Here is a 23,284-nt window from a genome sequence, read left to right on the forward strand (position 1 = left end):
CACACAAAAATGCAGCGGTTTATAAACACAGGATGGGGTGGGGAGGGAAGAAGGGAGAAAGGCAACACAACATCAGTGTCCTGCCAGATGGCTAAAGCAGCTTTTGGAAAATCCAGAGAAGTGAATGAGGTGGAACAAACTGTTTACATTTTGCTAGGATCTGTTCAAAAGCAAGAGCAGGAGCAACCATTGAAAATAAAAATTGTGGAGCAGTGTGGAAAGTGGTTCTTGGAAGGATAAGAGCCCTATGTGTTCTTCTGTTCAAACCCTGTCTGAATGTAGAGTTTATAACTGTACTCAGTATCCTCAGCTTTTTTTTTTTAAAAAAAGCAAGTTCCTAGACCTTATTGTGGTGAAGATAGGCTTATATGGGCAATGAAAGTCTCAGAAGCCAGAGAGGGGGGTTGAAAAGGGTCCCCATTGGTCAGTGCATATCTTCTCTGCCTCCTAACTATTAAGAAAAAAGCAAGATCCTAGACCTCGAGGTGGCAAAAATATGCTTACATGGGCAGTGAAAATCTTAGAAGCCAGAGTGAGGGGTTGAATAAGATTCCCATTTGTCATTGCATACCACTTGCCTCACAACTAGAGAAACAGGATAATTAAGGCAACATGTGCAATTACATAGATGAGTTTCCTTAACTTGTGCAGGACAGGGAAATGGAGTGTCCACGAAAAGGGCATGGCAGGCTGGAGCTCAAAACAGAAACACTCTGTATTGTAACATTTTGCTGTGGATTTTGTGCTTGTGTGCTTGTGTGAATGCATGTTTTAATTATACATACATGTATACGTATGTGTATACTTATATGTCACAGATTATACATGCTTACTGGCAAAATTGAGACTGTAGGCTCCTGAGGGCATGGTTGTTTTTTGTGGCCACTGCATGTGTTACTCTGTCAAGTGGCCTGAGCTTTGACAGCAGTATTTAAATGAATACTATTAGTAATAACTAGCTTTAGTCCTGTCAAGTTTGACAGGTGTGAGTAGAGCTGCCAGGTCACCTTGGGCTCTGATTCTAAGAATCAGGGGGTGGAGTCTGGGAGCTAGAAGGGTAGTGCTTCATGGGTCAGGGGTGGAGCCTGGTGGAATGGTGCCTGATTGGTTGGATGTCCAAACTTAGCCATGCCTGGTGCCTCACGAGTGGACCCAAGCGGGCATGGAGGCATGGCCTGGTGAGCGTGAGGGCAGAGCTAATTGCAAAAGGGCTCCGACAGCGTTTGAATTATAGAGGAGGAGGTTTGGGGGACAGCTTAATGAAAGCCACACCCTTAATGATTTTAGCTATATTAGGGTTCTCTGCAGATGGTGGAGGCAGGCACCGCAAAAGGTGCAGGAAATTGGGTCCCATGAATTCAAGCACTGCTTTCAAGCCAAGCAGAAAACTGCCTGCCCATCACTCTTGCAATTAAGTCAGCAGTGTACAAATGTGCAAAAGTCCAGAAGAGGAGAAAATACTGGGGACATATATTAGCAAATATTAATTTTGAAAATATATCATCACTCAGCCCCTGCTTTGCATGCCAAAGGTCCCTGGTTCAGTCCTCAGTGGCATCTCCAGGTGGTGCTGGGAAAGACTTATCTGCCTGAAACCCTGGACAGCTGCTGCCTGTCAGTGGAGAAACTGTTGGCCTGCCAGCTGTTGTTGGACTCCAACTCTTAGTGACCGCCACATCCAACAGTCAGAGGTGATGAGAGTTATAGTCCAGCAATATCTGGTAGGCCACAGCCTCCCCCCGGTGTGGACAATATTAGGCTAGGTGGCAATTAGTCTGCCTGGATATAAAGCTATCTTCTTACATGCAGAGCTAGAGAAAGCCAAATTGCTTCTGTGCAACTAGACACTGATACCAGTTACACAAGGAAATGGGAAGTGAATGACCGAACACCCCTCTGGGAACGACTGAGGCACATCAGCATGTGCCCAGCGACGAATCACATCCTCACCACCCTTTGATGGCACACCCACCTCTCCTGTCTGATATTCCTGCCTTTTTCAAATGAGCTCATCAAGTCAATCCACCTCTTCATTCATGTAAAGGTGAGAGAGAGAGAGCTTCAAATAAGAGTCACCAGGACGTAAGAAAAGGCCTTCAGGTTTGGGTCAAAGGCCCATCTAATCCAGCATCCTGTTCTCACGTGTGGCCACTCAGATCCTCAGTGGGGAGCCTGCAAGCAGGACATGAGCCAACAGCAGGGTCCCCACTTGTGATTCCCAGCAACTGGCATTCGGAAGACTCCAGCAGAGGTGGCAGAATCTAGCCATCATGGCTAGTCGTAGCAACTGATAGCCTTGCCCTCCATGGATCTGTCTAATCCTCTCCTAAATCCATCCAAGTTGGTGGCCATCACTGCCTCTTGTGGGAGTGAATTCCATAGTTTATGTGTTGTGTGAAGAAGTACTTTCTTTTGTCTGTCCTGAATCTTCCAACATTCAGCTTCCTTGGTGGCCCCTTTGGGTTCCAGTATTATAAGAGAGGGAGAAGAATCACAATCTACAAATGTATGTCATCAGGAGAGATGGCCAGATCAATTTAAATCCATTTCAGTTTCAGTAGCACTTAATTACAGGTCCATCCTCTCCCGTTTTGTGTTAACTTCTTGAATGAATGCATTAAATAGTTGCATATAAAACACTGCTTTTTGTACATTTTCCCATAAAATAACTTTTTTTTTACACTGTAAATACATATTTTGGGCACACTTTTTGTCTGCTGAAACTGCTTTGCAAAATCCAGAAAAGTGTGCAATCTGATCAGGGGTTGCATTCCAGTCCAGGACCAGAACAGGAGCCATTGAATTGGGTCAGTCCACTGGAAAAAGCAGACTGAAGGAATTCCTCCTGTGTCCCAAAATGAGAGTAAGAGTCCTCTTTAAATTAAACATTACCACAAAAGTCCAGATTTGAGAGCCCCACAAACGTCCAGATTTAGAAACCTCCCAGAGGTGTCTAAATGACAACAGGAGAAGCATTAAGACGGGTAATTAAATGTGGTGTGAGAAGGCATGCTTGCAATTAATCTGCTCACGTGATCACTGTTGCTTACACAGAAAGAATGTTTTGTGCCACACCTTGTTTCCCCAGGACAGGAAAGTATCCTGGCCCACCCACCTTCTCGGGCCAGCAGTGGAGGCTTAAATGTAGCAACTGGATATGAGTGGTTGATTAGAAGTGAGATGACGAGCATTCATCTATTTTAAGACTAGTTAAAACATCACAAAAACAACGTCCCGCATCTCATCATCGGGCTTGGTGTTAAACAAGCACAAATGCCTTGCAGAGTGCACTTCAAGGAGACCTGCCTGGCACCAACCTTGTCATTGTTTCAGCGTGTGTTTTTTTGCGGGCCTTTGGGCAGCATCGATATTATATTGATGTAGTGTAGGGGTTAGGGTGTTGGTCTAGGACAGCCTTTCCCAACTAGTGGGCCACCAGATGTGGTTGGACCACAACTCCCATCAGCCTCAGCCAGCATTGCCAATGGTCAGGAAAGATGGGAATTGTGGTCCAACCACATCTGGTGGCCCACTAGTTGGGAAAGGCTGGTCTAGGATCTGGGAGACCAGGATTCAAATCCCCACTCAGCCATGAAGCTCACTGAGTAACGTTGGGTCACTCACGGTAGCTTAGCCTAACCTTACCTCACAGGGTTGTTGTGAGGATAATAACAACACCTTAAGCTCCTTGGAGGAAAAGTGGGATATAAGGGCAATAAATAAAATCAAATTATTTAAGCATGTTAAATCTGTTTAGTATTGAACATATTAAAATCTGTTTTTATAATGTTATTGTATTTGCATGTAAATCATGTTAGGACTTTTTAGAGGGAAGTGCGATATACAAATTTAATAAACAGAAGCCTAAACTTTAAACCTATAAAAGGAGGTTGAGAGTTGGGGAGAGGAAAGGGTGTTAAGAACATGGGAAGCTGCCTTGGATTATTTGCCCCTCAAGTGATTTCTCTATGTAGCCCAATATTGTCTGCTCTGACTGGCAGCAAATCTCCCAAGCTCTCAGTCAGGAGTGTTCTCCACTGCCTGCTACCTGATCCCTTTTTAACTAGGAATGCCTGGGATCAAACCTACAACCTTCTGTGTAGAAAACCATGGGCTCTCCCCAGTGGTGCAGCTAGGTAGATTCAGACCCTGGACTTAATGGTCTTACAGCCTTACACTTTACACAGTCACGTGTACCACCACTTCAGTGATGAAGCACACAGTTAACCTCTCTCATCCTCCACACCACCCCTGGCTCAGTTGTCATTCCCTGCTTTACAAATGCTTCGACGTTCCTGTTGTGTTGGAGAAAAACAAAACCGTTTGTTAACCCTGATTTCAAAAAGAATAAAAGACATACTTTGAGCATGTGCAGTTTTGCATTGGGGAAGCTGTTTTAAATCACAGCAGGGCCGTGACAACAGAGTGCCAGTGTGATATAATGGATGGTGTCAGACTTCAGAGAAGGGGGGGTCAAATCGATGGAGCTGTCTGACTGACCAGGCTCTAGTGTCCCCCTCTCTCTTTCATCCCAGCCTACCTCGCTTGATTGTTGTGAGGATAAATCGTGTGTGCATGTGGGGAGAAATTCTATGTAAGTGCCTCAAAGAATGGATGGGTTTATACGTGTGATAGTTAAACAGAATAATTACCATGCGGCTACTTGGTTGGTCAACTTTCGAGGGCTGCTCTGCCCCTCCGTGGGCCTTGTGGGATTCCTCATTGTGTGGCGTGTCGGCTCTGTGCGTGTGGAACCATTTCCGCTGGAAAAAACGTTGCCTTTGAGGTGAGGGTAACACAAAAGCCCCACATAGATAGCCTGTATAGATATCCACATCACTGCCTGATGAACGTCAAAGTGATGTTCATCTTGGGTCCTCCAGCCTTGGACTGGAACTGGCCCATAGGCATTTGCTTCTGGAAGTGGAACCACACATTTCTGAAAAACAAAACCACTACACACAGTGTTGCCACTTAAAATGGCAGCCCTGTGTCCAATTCCTCATTATTCCTCCAAATTCCATACCCTGTTGCAGTGTTCTTCAGTCTTGGGATCTCCAGATATTGTTGGACTACAACTCCCATCATCCCCAGCCAGCATAGCCAATGGTCAAGGATGATGGGAGGTGTAGTCTGGCAGCATCAGGGGAAAACCCCAGGTCAAAGAACACCACCATATTCAACTTCTCCTCTACCCTGCCAGTGTTACATGGAATGTTTACCCTCCCCCGCCAGCATGCAAGGGCTACAATGGTGTCAGAGTCCCATTTGTGGGGGGCAGGGAGAGGACTCACAGGGCTCCCACCCAAAATGGCAGCCCTGCATATATTAAATTTCCTCCACGGAAATCATGATTCTTGCTTGTATGTGGTTCTTCCCACCTTTTAACCTCACAACAACTCTGTGAGGTAGGTTAATCTGAGAGCACGTGTGTTTGTATGATCACCCACTGAGGTTTAGGGCTAAAGAAGGATTTGAATCTGGGTCTTCCCAGTCCTAGTCTCACAGACACACCTCCCTCCACCCGGGCAGGCAAGAGGCACTATCAGAATTTAAGGACACATTTCAGCCGGGCAAAAGCACTCAAGGAGGGTGCAAAGTAAGGCTGGCGAGAGGCATGGTCTGGGGAAAGGGGGCATGGCCTGGCAAGAGTCCCAGAGGGCCACATTTGGACCCTGAAGTTCCCCACTCCTTCTCTAAACTCTACACCAGCCTTTTGGAAATGCGCTGTGATCCTAAGTGGCGGAGCCCAGATTTATACAAGTTTGGATGTACAGTTACGAGGCGACCTTCGACATGAGAAGGAAGTGTTATATAAAGGAAGGCAATGGTCAACCACCTCTGAATACCTCTTACTGTGAAAACCCTATGAATACGTCCAAAAGATTCATAGGGTTGCCATAAGTCATAATCGACTTGAAGGCATATAACAACAATCAATGGTAGTCCTACTCAGAGTAGTCCCATTGAAATTACTGGGCATGATTAAGCCCAGTAATTTTAATGGGTCTACTCTGAACAGGACTTAGTTTAATACAACCCTTTGCCTTTTCAGCAGCCTTACCGACCTTGTTGTCCTGTCGGACACAAGGTTGGCAACAACACTAATCCAATGCTAACTTTGACCGGGATCTTCTTTGAAAAAAGGAATTACACAAATATCAACAAAGCTCCTCCGCTGTCTTCACAGCATTTTGCCAACGAAGGAGAGACGCGTTACCTTTTTTTGGAGGGAGTGCTTTCGGCTTACCTCTTCTCTGGATGTGCCATCGGTGGAGTCCCGAGTGGATTTGCTTTCTTGCTGCCCATGAGAGGAGCCATTTCCTTGCTATCCCTGATCATCTTCCTGGAAGAGAGGACCCAGTTTGTCAACTTTGCCATCAGCTGTCTATCAAATTCGCACTTTCTGAAACAACAAGGGAAGCGAAACACAACCATCCTTCAAAATTCGCACCTATCCGAATTTCGCGATGCATGAATTTTTGTGATGCAAACATTTGCAGAAATGTAGAGACTGAATTTAAGATTGGGAAAAAAGAGAAACGGACATTTTTCCTTATTTTTAGGCTGCCCCAGGATATTTTAGGGTAGAGTTAGAGATTGCGCAGGGTTGCAGAGAACTTTCAAGCAATTTTTTCCCTCACTTCTGTGGGTGTTAGAGGAAAATGATACATAAGGAGCCACCTGCTTCCTCCTTAAGTGATGGGGCAAACCAGCAAGGTATGCAAATCCCCAGGTCTTGGCTCAAGAACCTAGCTGAGCTTCGTGGCTTTTCTGCACTGATTGCGTCGTATCCTCCTTTGACATCTCATCATGCTGCAACACGATCTGAACACTTTCTGGGAAACCTCTGGGGGACCTCTCAGGCTGGGGTGCAAATGGCCCTTGGGACTCTTTCCCAGGCCACACCCCTCCCACAGCCACGCCCTTTCCCAACAGGCCACACCCCTTCCTGGCCTTGCTTCACTTCTTCCCTGAGTGTTTTTCCTGGCTGGAATGTGATTTCAAACTTAGAACTAGTTCAGAGCCTAGGAATTTGTTTTCATTACCGGAACTGGGTAGACCTCAGGGTCCTTTCATACAAAAATCCACTTCTGGTTATTATTATTATTATTATTATTACCACCAGATCATCCTGGGCTCCTGCTGGGAGGAAGGGTGGGATATAAATCAAATAATAAATAAATAAAATCTACTTCCGCTTATCCCTGTGCAATAGCGGATGGTCACCTTTTCATAATAAGATTTTCATAACTTGCAGTAGGAATGAGCAAAACTGTGAATTTCAGTTTCTCATTTTTCCAGGCTTAAGGTCAGTTCTCCACATTTAGCAACCCAGGAGGCTGCCCTAGACTCAGTCAGAGACCATTGGCTCCATCTAGCTCAGTACTGTTTGCACTGACTGGCAGCAGCTCTCTCGGGTTTCCGGCAGGAGTCTCTCCTAGTCCTACCTGGAGATGCTGCCGGGGACTGAATGGAGACCTGCGTGCAAGGCAGATGCTCTGCCACTGAGTTATGCCCTTTCCCCACTGATTTCCACATCAAGTTAAGAATTGTTTTAAGTCCTCATGGAAATTCATCCACATTGTAGTGCAAATTTCTCCTAATATGTGCATATTTGTATGTAATTTCCCCTAATATATACATTTTTGCAAAGCAATTTTCCCTAACATAATGCATTCTTGTATGTTATTTCCACTGATATGCATTTTTATGCACACTTTCCTCTAATATTTGCTTTTTTGTTTACATCCCTTGGCTGGAGAACCACACTGCAAAATTCAGAGAAGTGTGAATTTCAAAGGAGGGCCATGTTGCTGTTCAAATATTGTTCTAGAAAGTGCGAATTAGGTAGATTTGCCTTCAAAATGCAAAACTGAACCAAATTCCTTCCCCATATCTAACTGCCAGTCTGGTTGGCCTGTAGGCATGGAATGGGGGAGGGCGCAATCTTGTCCTTCACCGCGGACAACAAAGTGTCTGGAGCCGGCCCTGACCTTGAAATCACGTCACCTCCTCTTCTGCACCAACACCTTAGTCAAGGTTCAATTAAGCTCCCAATATTCAGTATATTAGTCTCCAACTAGATCGTTTTAGTTACCCTTTTCTCTGTCTTCGCTATATCGTTTTTCTTTGAGACACAGCAAGCAGAACAATATACCACAGATGTATATTATATTTATTTAGGGTCAATTTTCTAAAATAAATAAATAAACATCTTGCTTTTTGACCCTCAGAGGCCCACAGAGTGGCTTTTAAAAATAAAAATCAGAACACAGTATAAAGCCATTGATAATAACGGGAGGCTGCCTTGTATGAAGGCAGATCATTGGTCCATCCAGCTCAGTATTGTCTACATTGACCGGCAGGAGCTGTCCAGGCTTTCACATGGGTGAGATGCCCAACTCTATCTGGAGATGCCAGAGACTGAACCAAGGACCTCCTGTATGCAAAGCAGATGCTCTGTCACAGAGCTATGGCCCTTCCTCTAGACACAAAGTAAGATTCTAGTCCTCATGGTTCGGAAGAAAGGGTTGGTTTAAATAGGGACGTAAGAAGCAGCCTTATTCTGCTGCCCTTCCCCAATAAATCAATAATACCAACAAGGCTGTTGCATCCCAACATTTGTGAAAAACTGAATACATTAAAACTTTGAATTTGTCACACCTGCCCACCCAGCCACTCACGCTTCCTCTCTGGTGCCTATATATCAGTGTTCTTTGTGGTTTTACTTTTAAGAGGACTGCCCACATTAGATTGCGATAAAAAACAATACAACACCGACAGGGATTGCCTATCATCTATGAAAGAGAACAAAACAGTTGGAGTTTTGCCAAGATTTCTTCCAAGCAATTCCGATTCATTTGCCGGTTCCACGTTTGAGTTCATCGCACGTCAGTTCTTAACGATATCTAAATTTTCTTCCTCTCAACTTTCAGATCGTAACTTAAAACAAAAAAGACCTAATTCCCTCCCCACAGAGGTGCTTCTGGCATCTTCATGATATAGTTTTCACCATATACCTTTTTACCCTGGCCTTTGACACCTGAGAAGTATTTATTCATTGGACCCATGCTATTCCTTTGACTGCAATTTGTTTTAACTGATTTTAATATTTTATTTGTTAAATGGTTGTTACCTGCCCTGGAACCTCATAGTAAAGGGCAGTTAAGAAATCTCGTAAATGACAATGATGATGGTAGTAATGAAGTGTGCCTCATTGTTCAGTTCTGGGACCCTTGCGTACACCCAGCCACTGAGCTGCTTACAATAAAATCAACAACTACAACAAATCGCATCTCCGCAAAATGCCTCAGAACAAATCAGAATGTCAAATTAAAAACAGAGATTAGACCGAGGGCAAAAGTCACAGGCACCTTTCGCCCCCCACAAGCTTTAAAAATAAATGAGAAAAGAAAGATCTTCAGCTACAAATCAGGAGCCTACTGAACTTTTGTTTTTTAATAGAAGGAATATCATAAGAGAAGAGCTGTTCAAAAGGAAGATGTTTATGCCACAACAAAGTCTCACCTTGGTTAAAGAATTCCCATCTGCTGACAACGAGAGAGGCAAAAATGGTCCAGGGTGCTAGAAAATGACATCTAAAATCTTGGCTGCTGTTACAGATTCTGTTGTGACGTCCCCCAAAGGTGCAAAAACCACCAAATAAATATCCTGTCTCTCGTAGCTTAAAATAAATCCTCAAAACGTGAGGCAGAGACACATCCGTCGGCTGACTTGGGTGCAGTTTCCCTAGATAAGTATAGCATTCAGGTGCTTCTCAACTGTACTGGATTACACAGGATGCACAGGTTGGCCACGATGAGAGACAAACTTGCTAGACCACAAATTTCTTGACTACTCAGAGCTGGCGGAAGACACCACCATCGACAATTATCCATGTAAAAGAGGCTGAGTCATTACGATGATGAGTTAAGGACACCTGAACATTATCTCAAAACTAGCCAGAGAGCTTTCATCATTTTGATTTCTTTTTTTCTCTCTCTCTCCTTTTATAGGCAAACAAGAACGGTTATAGTGAAAGAAAGTGTCTAATTATATCATGGTTGGATTTGTCAGGAGTAGGCCAGAGTCAATTAGTTTTCTGTCCAAATAATAACAGAGCAGAAGTTGAAAGTATTTCACAGCCATTAGCACACGTATCCCTCACAACAGCCCTGTGAGGTAGGGCACTATTGTTATTCTTACAAGACACTGCAGATTGGAATGAAAGGAGGGAACTGAAGCAGAGAGGGAGAGAGAGACAGGAGAATACTGGAATTTGTGGACATCCAATGATGCTGAATGTTGGAAGATTCCGGACTGACAAAAGTAGGCTATGATGGCTATGTTATCCCTCCACTGTCGGAGGCAGTACATCTCTGAAAAACAGCTGCAGGGGATCACAAAGGGGGAGAACCCTGATGTGCTCAGGTCCTGCTTGGAGACATTAAGTTGGTCGCTGAGAAAACAGGATGTTGGACTAGACCCTTTGACCTAATCAAGCTACAGGGCTCTTCTGATGTTCCTAAACCACCTTGGGCAGTTCCTATGAGCAGGAAAAGTGAGATATAAATGTTCAAAGAAACTAGAAAATATGGTCGTAGGGTTCTACGTGCAAGTGCATGGAGGGAGGGAGGTCTAGAGGGTGTCGACCGAGGATGGAAACCTAGAACAGCATGAGTGTTGTATAATTGAGGTGAGAGTTGCACAGGGTACCCCGTGGCATCAGCTTTTAAAAGGTTGTAGCCAGCAATGTGACATTAACATCACCTACTAGCTTCATGGCACAGGTGAGATTTGAGAATTCTGCGGATGGCATTGTGTGCGTGTATATATATGATGTCCAGCAGCAACACCTCATCCTGTAACAAGACACAACCATTGCCGGTGGGACAGCAGTGTAGGTTAGTCCACAAGGGCAAATGGGGCTCTGCCCCACCAACTTCAGTCTGCCTTCAGCCAATCCCCAACCTGCCCGCCTTCTTATTTACAACCAGTCCTGAGGCCTGTCAGCTGCCTCCTCCTTAGCGTCAGTATTGCCGCTTGTAGAACTCAGCCGGGAGGAGGATGGGAACAAAACAAGAATTAGTTGGGTCTGCCTGTCATTGGCTCTGGCTCTTGTCTGTCATTGGCTCTGGCTCCACCTACCGTCGGGCTCGTCACCTTCCGCCCTACCATCCCCAATGGGTATCAGACACCACTGTGAGACAGACATCTCTCTGTCTCTTTGAAGTGGAGCAATTGAAAGGGATGGCTGAGTGAGGTTTGGGAGAACTCTCTCCCTGCTAAGGTCCTGGCTCAGTCATATAGCCAGCCATACATAACTTGCCATTTCTTCCTATGGCAACACGGTCTAGTTATTGGGAAGTTGCATAAGGATTTGTAATGGTGACAACAAAGAGGACCTCTTTCCTCATTAGCACCACAAGCATCACTGAGAGAGTTCCGGAACTTGGAGGCAGGAGCTGGTGTTGCAGGAAGGAACAGTGTGAAGGTGACACCAGGAAGTCCCTGTTTGTTCTGGGCTGCTAGGAGCTGTATTATTATTTATTATTTATTTATTTATTATTTCAATTTATATACCGCCCTTAGCAAAATAGCTCTCAGGGCGGTGAACAAACAAGATAAAATACAATATATCATAATAAAAATACAAAAACATATACAAACAAACAAAAAGTATTTATTTATTACATATATAGACGCAACCCTCAGTTCGGGGGGGGGGGAACCTCAGACCCAGGGGCCAGATGTGGCCCTCCAAGCCTCTTTGTCTTCCTACTCTATACCCCTTCCCCAGGCCACACCCCTTACTGACTCTGCTTGACATCCTCCTTAAGAGTTTTCGCCTGTCTGGAGTGTGGGCTTGAACTCTGATAACGTCTCTTGCATGCCTGGACTGAGGATACAGAAGGCTATGTGTGACTACCTGTAGAAACTAGGCTACTGTAAAAAGGGAGAATTTCATGTTCTTTCCACTTTTGCCTCTGGCCCCCACCCACCAATAGCATGTGGCCACTGGGAGGGAATGTGGCCCTTGGACTGAGAAAGGTTCCCCCACCCCTACCTTTGTTGGATTAACTGGTTGATCAATGAACAAGAACAGATTAATCAGTGAGCCTGCAAAACTAAGGGGGGGGCTATACAAGGTGACATCAGCAAAGGAACCCCACCATTTGCATCAGCCAAGGAACCCCACCATTGCAAAAGTACAAACAGTATTTCAGAGGGGGGGGGAACTAACAGGTCAACAAAATGAAGCAACTCTCCAAAACAGCCTAAAAAGGGCTGGGCATGCCAGGGAACGTTGAGTGCCTCTTGTGCGGGGAGAGGCAGAAAACTGAAGAGGGAGGGAGAATGGAATGGAGTACCCTGGAAAAGGGCATGGCTGGCTGGCTTGGCACCCCAAACATCAGCCCTCCGCCTAGCCCAGTCTTAGAGCTGAAGTCCAATGGTGACAGCCTCAAGCTTACTCAAAGTCCCAATTACAAGCCCCCTGTCCCAGTGGGTCTATTGCTGATTCCCAGCCTCTGGCCACATACCTTCCCCAAAAGTAGGGTGCCTCATACCCATTTCATGGAGAGAAAGATTTATGCCCCATTGCCAGCTGTGAGTCAGAAGTGAAAAGGATGCTCATGCAGAGCTTAACCGTCTCCAGCTGCAGGCAGGTAGCATCATCATAAGGCATGCGAGGAAAAGGGTGGGGTCCCAAGTGTCCAATACCACTCTTCCACGAGACAGAAGGTGATTAAAAATCTGGTCCTTCCAGTAGAATCGGGTGGAGAAATTCTTGCCTTTTTAATTACTCTGGTTGTTGTCAAGGGATTTTTGTGATGCTTACCAAGGCCAATTTTTTTTGGGGGGGGGGGAACAGTCCTTTGCTGCAACATTAGCAATTGGGATGAGGGGGAAAGGGATTTGTTATGTAGACTTCCACCCCCTCCTCAACACCTTGCCATTTTTTTGGCTGTTTTTTGTTGTGCTGAAATTTCAGGCAGTTGTTATGCCAAGGCTAGAGCCTTCTTTCCTTTCCTTTGATGGGGTTCCTGCTTCATGGTCTAGCACTTCCAATGGGAACCCTTTGTTGCAAGATTATTTGCATTTCTAATTAAAGGCTGAAGGTTACATTTCGGCTAGCTGAATATCTTTTTTGTTAAAGCTCGAGTGTATTTTACAAGGGCACTTTCTCTTAGAAGACTAAGCATAAGATTGCAGTTATGCTGGTCCTAATCAGTTGGGTATTATGCCAGGTAGACATACTGTACACTTTTGCTGTGTGTGTGTGTCTGTAAGTATGCAGTCAACATAGCTGCCTGCCACACTCATAAGTTCAGAGAACCCCTGGAGCTGTCAAAGGAGGAGGTGGAACCACCAGCAGCAGCCTAGTCCTGAAGGATGCCAGCGCCAAAAGGTTCAAGTCCAGGTCAAAGACTGACGTCATGATATGTGTTTATGAATCCAGACTTGTTTATCTGCTTGTGAGTAAGGGGTAGGTATGGGCAAATCTGTCAATTTGGGGTTTTCTCGGTTTCTGTCAGTTGGCCATTGTAAAAAAAGGTCTCATGAAAATGTATAATTTTAGTGCAAATGTCTCCTAACATCCGCAAAGAAATTTTCCTTAATATAACACATTTTTGTATGATATTTTTGGCAATACTTGCATTCTTATGCTCGCTTTACCCTAGTACATGCATTTTTTCCACATTGCTTGGCCGGGGAACTGTATCGCAAAATTTTAAAAAGCGTGAATTTCTAAGGATGGCTGTTTTAGTTTTCACACTGTTTTAGAAAGTGGAAATTAGGTAGGTTCACCTTTAAACACTAACTGAATTGAATTTCTCACCCATTCCTAGTAAGGGGTCTGCTGGTGAGTAAGCAGTCCCTGAAATGCCTTCACTGTCAGCAGCTGGGAGGCCAGAATATATAAGGTCTCCCTCTGAACCGTCTAGTTACAGGTGCGACATAATACTTGTTCCGCACTTCTAAGAAATCATTCTCTTAGTGCGCCAGCACCTGCTCTTTGGAACTCCCTGCATATTGACACCAGGCAGGCGCCTTCATTGTATTCCTTTCGGTGCCTGCCTAAAAACATTTTTGTTTAGGCAAGCCTATCCAGACGCGTAGACGTTGATGTATGTTAATCTTTATAGTCTTTGCTGTTTTACTTCTTTTTAAAATGTTGTAATTGCTCTTTAACTGTTTTATCAATGTTGATTTTTCTTGTAAACCACTTAGAGTTGGGGGGGTTTAACAGCAAAGTAGTGTATACGTTTTGTTAAATAAATAAATATTTCCTGGAGACAACACAGGATTCCTGCCTTGCTGAAATCCCTGCAATAATGACCTCAGACTGGTTCCTGTTTTGCTTCTGGATCACATTTGGATCATCGATTCTAGACCGATTCCCGGTGTTTGAAGTTGGCTGATTTGGGCTGTACTGCACCAGCAGCCCTGTCTGTGCCGCTGGCTTATACCTCCTGGGATTGGAGCCTAGACCTTCAGGGCATGAGGTGGATTGTGATTGTGATTGTGACATTTGGTTAGATGATCTTTGTGGCGGGAGACAGTAAATGCAGCTTATTGGTGGCAGAGATACACGTTTGGTTCTGTGTTAAGTTCAGTTCTCAGGGAAGGGCTGTAGCTCAGTGGCAGAGCGTCTGCTTTGCTTGCAGAAGGTCCCCGGTTCAATCCCAATGGCATCTCCAGGTACGGCTGGCAATGGCCCCCTGTTTAAAAGCCTGGAGAGCTGCTGCCAGTCAGTGTGGACAATACTGAGCTAGGTGGACCAATGGTCTGATTCATTATAAGACAGCTTCCCATGTTCTCCACATTTTCCACATCAGTCTGCCATTTTTCTTTTTCTTTTTTAAAGTGAAAAATCAACAGCATTTTAGTGTTAATTCCTCCTAATATACACCTGTTTGTATGCAGTTTTGCCTAATAGACACATTTTTTTGCAAAGCAATGTCCCCTGTCATGAGCCCTGCAGAGCGGTCCAGGAGTAATGAAGGACAAAGATACTGAGTGGGGCCCAGGGAAGGGTCCTGGCAACGTACAACCAGGAAGTGCTGAGGCAGTAGGTTTCAGTGCTTTTGACAGCAACAGCCCCTCCTGTGTAGCTCCAGTTACAACAGACGGGACACCAGCTGGTCAGGAAGCCATCCCTTCTCCTCCTCTTCACCCTCCCTCTTCTCCTGGGCCGCTGCCCACACCTCCAGAGGAGGAAGATCTCGATGATGCGCCACTGCTCCCATTGCCCCAGAGATGCAGACAACTGTGGCTCAGCTGGCCCCCACTTTCCCGCCTCGAAGGAGCGCTCCCATGCACACGCATTCCCATTCTGTGACACCTTCCTCACACAAGTAGGAAGAGCCTGCCTGAGCCTACTTCAGGGTTGTAAGGGGGGGGTGTCTAATTGCTGCAACCACATCTTAGCTTTGAGTAGTCATGCCTAGTTATGCCATGTAAAGTTGCAGAATCTTGTGTGACCTGTAAGCTGACCCATGAAGCTCACTAAGCTGGAGTTTTTCATTAAACTGGAGAAAGATATACCAGCGAGTCTGGATCCGATTGCAACGGGTTGGGCCAGGACATTGACAGTACGTTCTCTTCGTGAATATATGCATTTGTATGGACACTTTATCCCCAGCATACGCCTTTTTCTACAAAATACTTGGCTGGGGAATTGTATTGCAAAAAGTAGAGAAATGCAAATTTCAAAGAATGGCTGCATTTCGGTTCAGGTATGGTTTTGGAAAAGTGCAAATTAGCGCAATTTGCCCTTAAGTACATGCAGAATCGATTTTCTCCTGCATCCCAAATGTGGGGTCTTTGAGCGAAACTTATTGTTATAAGTGGGTTAAGGAGGGGGTATAGCCTGGGGAGAGTCCCAAGGGTCGGATTGAGAGGGCTATATTTGGCCCCTGAGCCTGAGGCATGTAACTTTTTAAATGTTGGTTCTAGAAGAGTATCTAGACAGTGTTGGCTGTAAGATTTGAGGAGCAACGGACAAGGCATCCTCAGTGAGCCCCCTTAAACCTGGCAATGATACAGTGTGTAAAGGGACAATTCTTCTCTGCTGCCTCTTATTTGCCTGGGTGCAAAAGTGAGGATGTGGTACTGTAGTGTAGCTGCAAATGCAGAAGTGCAGGGTGCTTTCATGATAATCACAGCCACGCCTCCTTCTACAGTCTTCTAAAATTGTAGAATAATCGGACCAGCCTTGAATGCTGCTTTCTGCTTCTCTGTCACTGTCACCATTTGACTGTCCATTTTCACTGTCAGAGATACTGCTTGAAATACTGAATCCAGTGTTTACACATTGAACTCCCGCTGCTACCAGACTGCATTATGATTTCAATGGGATGCTATCATCAGGATTCACTGTCTCTTTTTCTACAATTACAGACTTCTCACTTTCCACAACTTGTCTTGGCTTTTAGAAGTAGGAAATAATACATGCTGGCTTGCAGTTGACCCTCACTGGGATTCTTCTCAGTGTCTAACACACTCCGCTTTAATGCTGGCTGCCTCATAGGATACTGGAGACATAGGGGCCCTGTTGAAACCTGGCTCCCCAAAAAGTAAGGGGTCTAAGACCCCCTGGGACCCCAGATGACTACATTCTTGATGTGGTAGCTGTTTCGGCAATGGGTCTTGGCAACCTATAGAAAGCATGCCTTCCCCACCATCTGACAGTAGCCCTGATGGCAGAGCTTAAAATCTGCCTGGAAGTATCCTGGAAGCTTTAGATGTGGAAGCTTTCCTTTCTAGTTCCTAACATATGGAGATTACCAATTGTTTCCAGTGTGGTGTAGTGGTTAGACTACAACCTGGGAGACCAGGGTTCAAATCCCCACATAGCCATGAAGCTTACTGGGTGACCTTGGGCCAGTCACTGCCTCTCAGCCTCAGAGGAAGGCAATGGTAAACCCCCTCTGAATACCGCTTACCATGAAAGCCCTATGAATATTCATGAAATCGACTTGAAGGCAGTCCATTTCCATTTTCTCCACAATTAAAGCCTTGCACTCTGTACTTTCTCAGAGGGTAGTTCTCTGGTGCTTATTCATCCTGGGTAGGTTGGAGAAATGTATGAATGCCTCTCTTTTAAAAAGCTAAATCCCTAAATTGCCAGGTTGCATGAGGACGTGATTATTTAGAGCAGGCTTTGTGAATAGTCAACTGCCTGATCGCCTGTGGTGAATAATAATCGCCCTCAGGCAACCCGTCACAAACACTTCTGTTTTTAATTGGAGAAGAGCAGATTCTTTCTTGTCTTCGTAGCCATTGAGGTGATACAAATGACTAACATGGTATGTGCAAGCCGGCAGGCTGGCTAGTAAAAAAAATCTGTGGTCTATCAACTGTTGTGGATATATTGGCAAAGCTAGTTTAAAATTCACAGAATTCTATGACAGATCAGACTGCAGAACAAGGCATAAATTAGATGCAAAATAAGACCATATGGAATGAGCTCTCTCAGATATATTTGTCTGAATTAAAAATTTAGTAGAGTTTTTTTTTAAAGGGGCTTCTTCTAGTAAAGGGTGTGGATAAGCCTTCCACAACCTGGCACCCACCAGATGTTTTGGACTAAATCTCCCATCAATCCCAGCCGGCACAACTGTGATGACTATGTTCTGCCTCCTGTCAGAGGCCTTTGAATTCCAAGCACTGGAATCAGAAGTAGGGAGAGTTGCTGTTGCGCGCAGGTCCCGCTTGCGGGCTTCCCATTGGGGCAGCTGGTTGGCCACTGTGGGAACAGGATGCTGGACTACGATGGGCCTCTGGCCTGATCCAGCAGCCCAGGCTCTTAGGGGTGTGGAGTGGTGCACAGGAGTGTAGTCGTCCAGGGTCTCGGGGGGGGATGGTTTAGACCCGTTACCTTTTGGAGAGCAGGGTCCCAGCAGGGTCCCAGCAGGGTCCCTATATCTCCAGCATCCTACGAGACAATCAGCATGAAAGGGGAGTCTGTTGGCCACTGAGAAGAGTCTTCCTTGTCCTTTCCTGCTGACTGGAGCTAATCAGAGTGAAAGGAGGTGAGTTAGCCACTGAGAAGACTTTTCAGTAGCTAGCACTCTCCCCTTTCATGCTGATTGGCTCCTAGAGAGGTCTGTTATTGTGGGAGAAGGGATGAACAAGGATCTCATTCTCAAGCCAGCAGCAAAAGATAAAAAGGGGGGAAGGGGTATGGGTGTGCCTATCATGAAGGGACCCTGCAGCTCTGAATTTGCCACTACATGACTGGCGGTGCGTTGCAACCCAACCAGTTTTGGACGACTCTGTTCCCTGCCTTGAAACCAGAGCTTGGAAAAGTTACTTTTTTGAACTACAACTCCCCATCAGCCCAATCCAGTAGCCATGCTGGCTGGGGCTGATGGGAGTTGTAGTTCAAAAAAAAAAGTAACTTTTCCAAGCTCTCCTTGAAACCACTAAAACTTGGGAAGGGTGAGATAGTTATGCTGTCACAGCAGCTTGGGGGAAGATGGACTCGGAAGAGATGTTTGAATGTAATCTGCCACTGTTTGGACATAAATACAATTGAAAGTGAGCAATCCCCTTTTGCCTTGCTTGGGCTCGATGGGAACAGTGGAGGGGGTTTTTTTGAGGCACTATCCCCTTCCCCAGGGAATAGCTACTGGTTCATACAGAGAAACAATGGCGGATGGTTCTCATTGGGACTGGTGGGGCGGAAGGCAGAGAGCCCAGCAGCAGGCAGATCCAGAGCCAATGACAGGTGGAGTCCAAGCTCATGACAGGCAGAGCCAACAAATCCTGGTTTTATCCCTGTCCCCTTCCCTGCTGAGTTCTGCTAGGGGCAATACTGAGACTCAGGAGAAGAGGGAAGTTGACAGCCTTGGAGTGGTTGAAGTAAGAAGGTAGGCAGGCGGGGGTTGGCAAAAGGCAGACTGAGGTTGGTGGGGCAGCGCCCCATTTGCCCCCATGGACCAGCCTCCACTGCAGAGACAGAGATAAATTAGTAACAAATACACATATATAGATAGATCTGTATATTTTAGTTTACTTTGTGCATCATGTCCCCACATCTTAAAGGCAACAAGAACACCTTTCCCAGGACAGATTGCAAGTAAATGAAACGATAAAAACCATGGCAACCTACTTGCAATACACACTTTCAAAAGCCCAGCGGCATAAAACACATTTAAAAAGGACTGCGGAAATAAATAGATAGATAAGATAGATGATGACAGTGATGACGTCATCACTTTGTTCTAAAATGTATTGGATGGGTTTACATCGTGGAGGATAAGTTTGTCAATGGCTACTAGCCATGGTGGCTGTGCGAAACTTTCTAGTTCAGAGGCAGGTTATCCTTGAATATTGTAGGGGGGAAAGAGGGAAAACGCTATTGCCTTCAGACTTGTAGACTTCCCTAAAGGAGTATAGTTCGGCATTGTAGGGAATGTGATGCTGGACTAGATGGGACTTTTGTTCCAACAGAGCTGTAGGGGAGCACTAAAAATATGCAACTCTACCCCACACACACACACCTGGTATTAGACGTTATTGATCAATCGAGCTTCCATATTCAGAGGTTGTCTACCCTGATACTTGCGTGACACAATAAGGGAGGGCCTTTGTGCCCTGCTTTTGGATTCCAAAAAGATATCCAGTTGACCCCTGTGGAGAACAGAACAGGATGCTGGACTGCTAGGTAGATCTTTGGATCCGATCCGTTTGCCCTCATCCCATTTTGTTGTTTGTTTTACAATCAGCTTAAGGCATTCTTTGAAGTTGCGTATTAAAGATTTGAGAAGGGTGGTAGAGCACCTGCTTTGCAGGCGGAGGGTCCCAGGCTCACTCCCCGGGATCGATACTGATCAATACTGAACGAGATGGACCAAAGCTCTGACTGGCTATATGGCAGCTTCTTACCTCCTTGAACCATGGCATAACATTTTCTGGGAAGGGCCATAGCTCTGTGGCAGAGCATCTGCGTGGCATGCAGAAGGTCCCATGTTCAATCCCCGATGGCATCTCCAGGGAGGGCTGGGACAGAACTCTACCTGACACCCTGGAGAGCGGCTGCCACTCAGTGTTGACAATACTGAGCTAGATGGACCCATGGGCTGATTCGGAATAAGGCAGTTTCCTACGTCCCTGTGATCCTTTCAAACTCGGCAAAGTACAGTAAATGAAACTGTTGGACACTGAGGGCACTTCCAGAGTGTTGCTATTTTCCAGTCAGATTCAGTTTCAGGTTGCACAATTATACTGATGGACCGAAAGGTGGAGCACAATGAAATTCAATAAAAATAAACTGGCAAACAGCTTGGTGATCGTGGGATTCTGAGAGAGACCAAAAATCGAAGCATCAGGCTGGTTGCTTCACACTCGCACACACAGATTCCTTTCCCCAACATCACAGAAGGGTTTTTTTTTCGGGGGGGGGAGTCTTCCACTGATGCAGCAGCTTCCAAAAATCACAAGGCAGGGCTGTGAATGAAAGAAACAAAAGAAAAGAAAATGTACAATTATTTATTTTATTTTATTTATTATTTATTTTGTTACATTTATATACTGCCCATAGCAAGTAGCTCTCAGGGCGGTAAACAGAATAGGATAAAATACATACATCATAATAATAAAATCACAAAACGTATAAGACACAATGAAAACAAAATACAATTAAACAAAATATAAGATGATAAAAAGGATTAGTATTACAAGATTAAAAAGATAAAAAGATTAAAATGATTAAAATGCCTGGGAGCATAAGAAGGTCTTTACCTGGCGCCAGAAAGATAATAATGTAGGCGCCAGGTGTACCTCTTCAGGGAGGCTATTCCACAACTCGGGGGCCACCACAGAAAAGGCCCTAGATCTAGTAACCACCCTCCGGGCTTCCCGATGGGTTGGTACCCGGAGGAGGGCCTTAGATGCTGAATGAAGTGAGCGGGTAGGTTCATAGTGGGAGAGGCGTTCCACCAGGTATTGCGGTCCCACGCCATGTAAGGCTTTATAGGTCATAACCAGCACCTTGAATCTCGCCCGGAAGCAAATAGGTAGTCAGTGCAGGCGAGCCAGAACAGGAGTTATGTGCGAAGACCGACTGGTCCTCGTCAATAGTCTAGTTGCCGCATTCTGCACTAGCTGAAGCTTCCAAACTGTCTTCAAGGGCAGCCCTATGTAGAGCGCATTACAGTAATCCAATCTCGAAGTTACCAGAGCATGAACAACTGAGGCGAGGTCGTCGCCATCCAGATAGGGGCATAGTTGGGCTACCAAACGGAGATGGTAAAACGCGTTCCGTGCCACCGAGGCCACTTGAGCCTCAAGAGACAAGGAAGGGTCAAAAAGCACCCCCAAACTACGGACCTGTTCTTTCAGGGGGAGTGTAACCCCATCCAGAACAGGATGCACATCCACCATCTGAGCGGGGAAGGCATTCACCAACAGTGTCTCAGTCTTGTCTGGATTGAGTCTCAGTTTATTAGCTCTCATCCAGTCCATTATCGCGGTCAGGCAATGATTCAGCACATCCACAGACTCACCTGTAGAAGATGAAAAGGAGAAGTAGAGCTGCGTGTCATCAGCGTACTGGTGGCAACGCACTCCAAAACTCCTGATGACGGCACCCAGAGGCTGCATGTAGATGTTAAAAAGCATGGGGGACAAAACCGACCCCTGAGGGACTCCACAATGGAGAGTCCAGGGTGTCGAGTAATGTTCCCCAAGCACTACCTTCTGGCGACGATCCGCCAAGTAGGAGCGGAACCACTGCCAAGCAGTACCCCGAACTCCAAACTCCGCGAGTCTCCCCAGAAGGATACCATGGTCAATGGTATCAAACGCCGCTGAGAGATCAAGGAGAATCAACAAAGTCACACTCCCCCTGTCCCTCTCCCAACAGAGGTCATCGTACAGGGCGACCAAGGCTGTTTCAGTGCCAAAACCGGGCCTAAAACCGGATTGAAACGGATCCAGATAATCGGTCTCATCCAAGAGCACCTGGAGCTGGTTAGCAACCACCCGCTCCAAAACCTTGCCCAAAAAGGGGACATTCGCCACCGGTCTGTAGTTGTTCAAATTATCTGGGTCCAGGGAAGGTTTCTTTAAAAGAGGTCTCACTATTGCCTCCTTGAGGCTACTAGGGACTACTCCCTCACTCAAGGAGGCATTTATCACTTCCTTGGCCCAGCCGGTGGTTCCAGCCCTGCTAGCTTTCACTAGCCAAGATGGGCAAGGATCCAGAACAGACGTGGTTGCCCGGACCATTCCAAGCACCTTGTCCACTTCCTCGAGCTTAGAGTCATTTAAAGTTTTTTTCCCCTCCTCTCATGCCAGATCAAAATGAGGAGAAATTTGTAATGTTTAATTAATTTAAACCTAGCTGAAAATTGGGAGCTTCATTGAACTTAAGGCTGGGAAACTGAGAAATGGAGAGAAGCCAAACCTGACAGATCAGTCCACCTAGCTCTGCGTTGTCTGCTCTGACTGGCAGCAGCTCTCCGGAGTCTAACACAGAAGGGTTACTGCCAGGAATGGGGATGCTTGACCTTTCTGTGTCTCTCATTTCTGATTTTTTCATTCTTAAGTTCAGCACTCCACATTTCCATATCAGTTTGTGAATTCCTTTTTTTTTTAGTCTTTATGAATTTTTTTCAGCGTTTTAGTGTGGATTTCTCCTAATACAGACATTTTCGTATGCAGTTTTCCGTATTATACAAATTTTGTCCACATCCAACATCCATGTTGGAACAGACACCTTTATAGGACATAATTAATCTAGAGCTAAAACCACAAAGAGAGGAGGCAGAAAGTTGGACAAACTTGGGGAGAGATTTCTTCCGGACGGCTGGCTCTTCTGAATCCGCGTCGTCTTCCGAAACGGGCTTGAGCGACCCCTCTCGTTTTCCATCTCTCAAGATCGGCATCAAAGTCTTCCAGTTTTTCCCTGAAACTGACATGGAGGTTGGCGTTTGATTCGATTTGACACTTGCATGCTGATTTTCCCCCTCAGCAGCACAGTTGAGCTCAATACAGCTCACAGCTACGGCAACTTATATTAAAATACCAACATATAAACAACAAACACAATTTCTCTGCTCCACCTCTTACCCCCACATCTCCCAGTTTTCCTTGCAGAGATACCCACCAATATCCTTCCCCCCGCACACCTCCACACAAAACAAATGGGATCTGCAATAAAATGTTGCAGTGTGGAGTACCCACTTACTGTTCCCGCCAGGCCAGACCTTCCTCCAGGATACTCCATTTCCTTCTTACCTTCCACCTGGTTTTCTGTCCCCTCTCC

The 23,284-nt window shown here is 45.7% G+C and overlaps 2 protein-coding genes across 7 annotated transcripts in view; both read right to left on the minus strand.

Annotated features, from left to right (window-relative positions):
- Window positions 1-12,594, minus strand: part of TRPV3 (transient receptor potential cation channel subfamily V member 3) — a 38,789-nt gene extending 26,195 nt beyond the window's left edge. For 3 of the 6 annotated variants that reach the window (XM_061605307.1, XM_061605310.1, XM_061605304.1), the window contains exons 1-3: window positions 9,532-9,817; window positions 6,251-6,406; window positions 4,653-4,763 (exon numbers count right to left, since the gene is read on the minus strand). In XM_061605307.1, the coding sequence (XP_061461291.1) occupies window positions 4,653-4,763; window positions 6,251-6,381 (242 nt within the window). In that variant the 5' untranslated portion in view covers window positions 6,382-6,406; window positions 9,532-9,817. Of the gene's footprint in view, window positions 1-4,652; window positions 4,764-6,250; window positions 6,407-9,531; window positions 9,818-12,545 lie in introns of those variants that run through there. The other 3 variants (XM_061605305.1, XM_061605306.1, XM_061605309.1) reach the window with 3 other exon arrangements.
- A 7,818-nt stretch (window positions 12,595-20,412) lies between these two features.
- The window catches only part of TRPV1 (transient receptor potential cation channel subfamily V member 1), a 28,297-nt gene continuing 25,425 nt past the window's right edge, over window positions 20,413-23,284 (minus strand). Inside the window, exons 17-18 of the mRNA XM_061605534.1 lie at window positions 22,801-22,930; window positions 20,413-20,463 (exon numbers count right to left, since the gene is read on the minus strand). Coding sequence (XP_061461518.1) covers window positions 20,451-20,463; window positions 22,801-22,930 — 143 coding nt within the window. The 3' untranslated portion in view covers window positions 20,413-20,450. The remainder of the gene's footprint in view (window positions 20,464-22,800; window positions 22,931-23,284) is intronic.

The sequence above is a fragment of the Rhineura floridana genome, chromosome 21, assembly GCF_030035675.1.
Source record: "Rhineura floridana isolate rRhiFlo1 chromosome 21, rRhiFlo1.hap2, whole genome shotgun sequence".
NCBI classification, from domain to species: domain Eukaryota; kingdom Metazoa; phylum Chordata; class Lepidosauria; order Squamata; family Rhineuridae; genus Rhineura; species Rhineura floridana.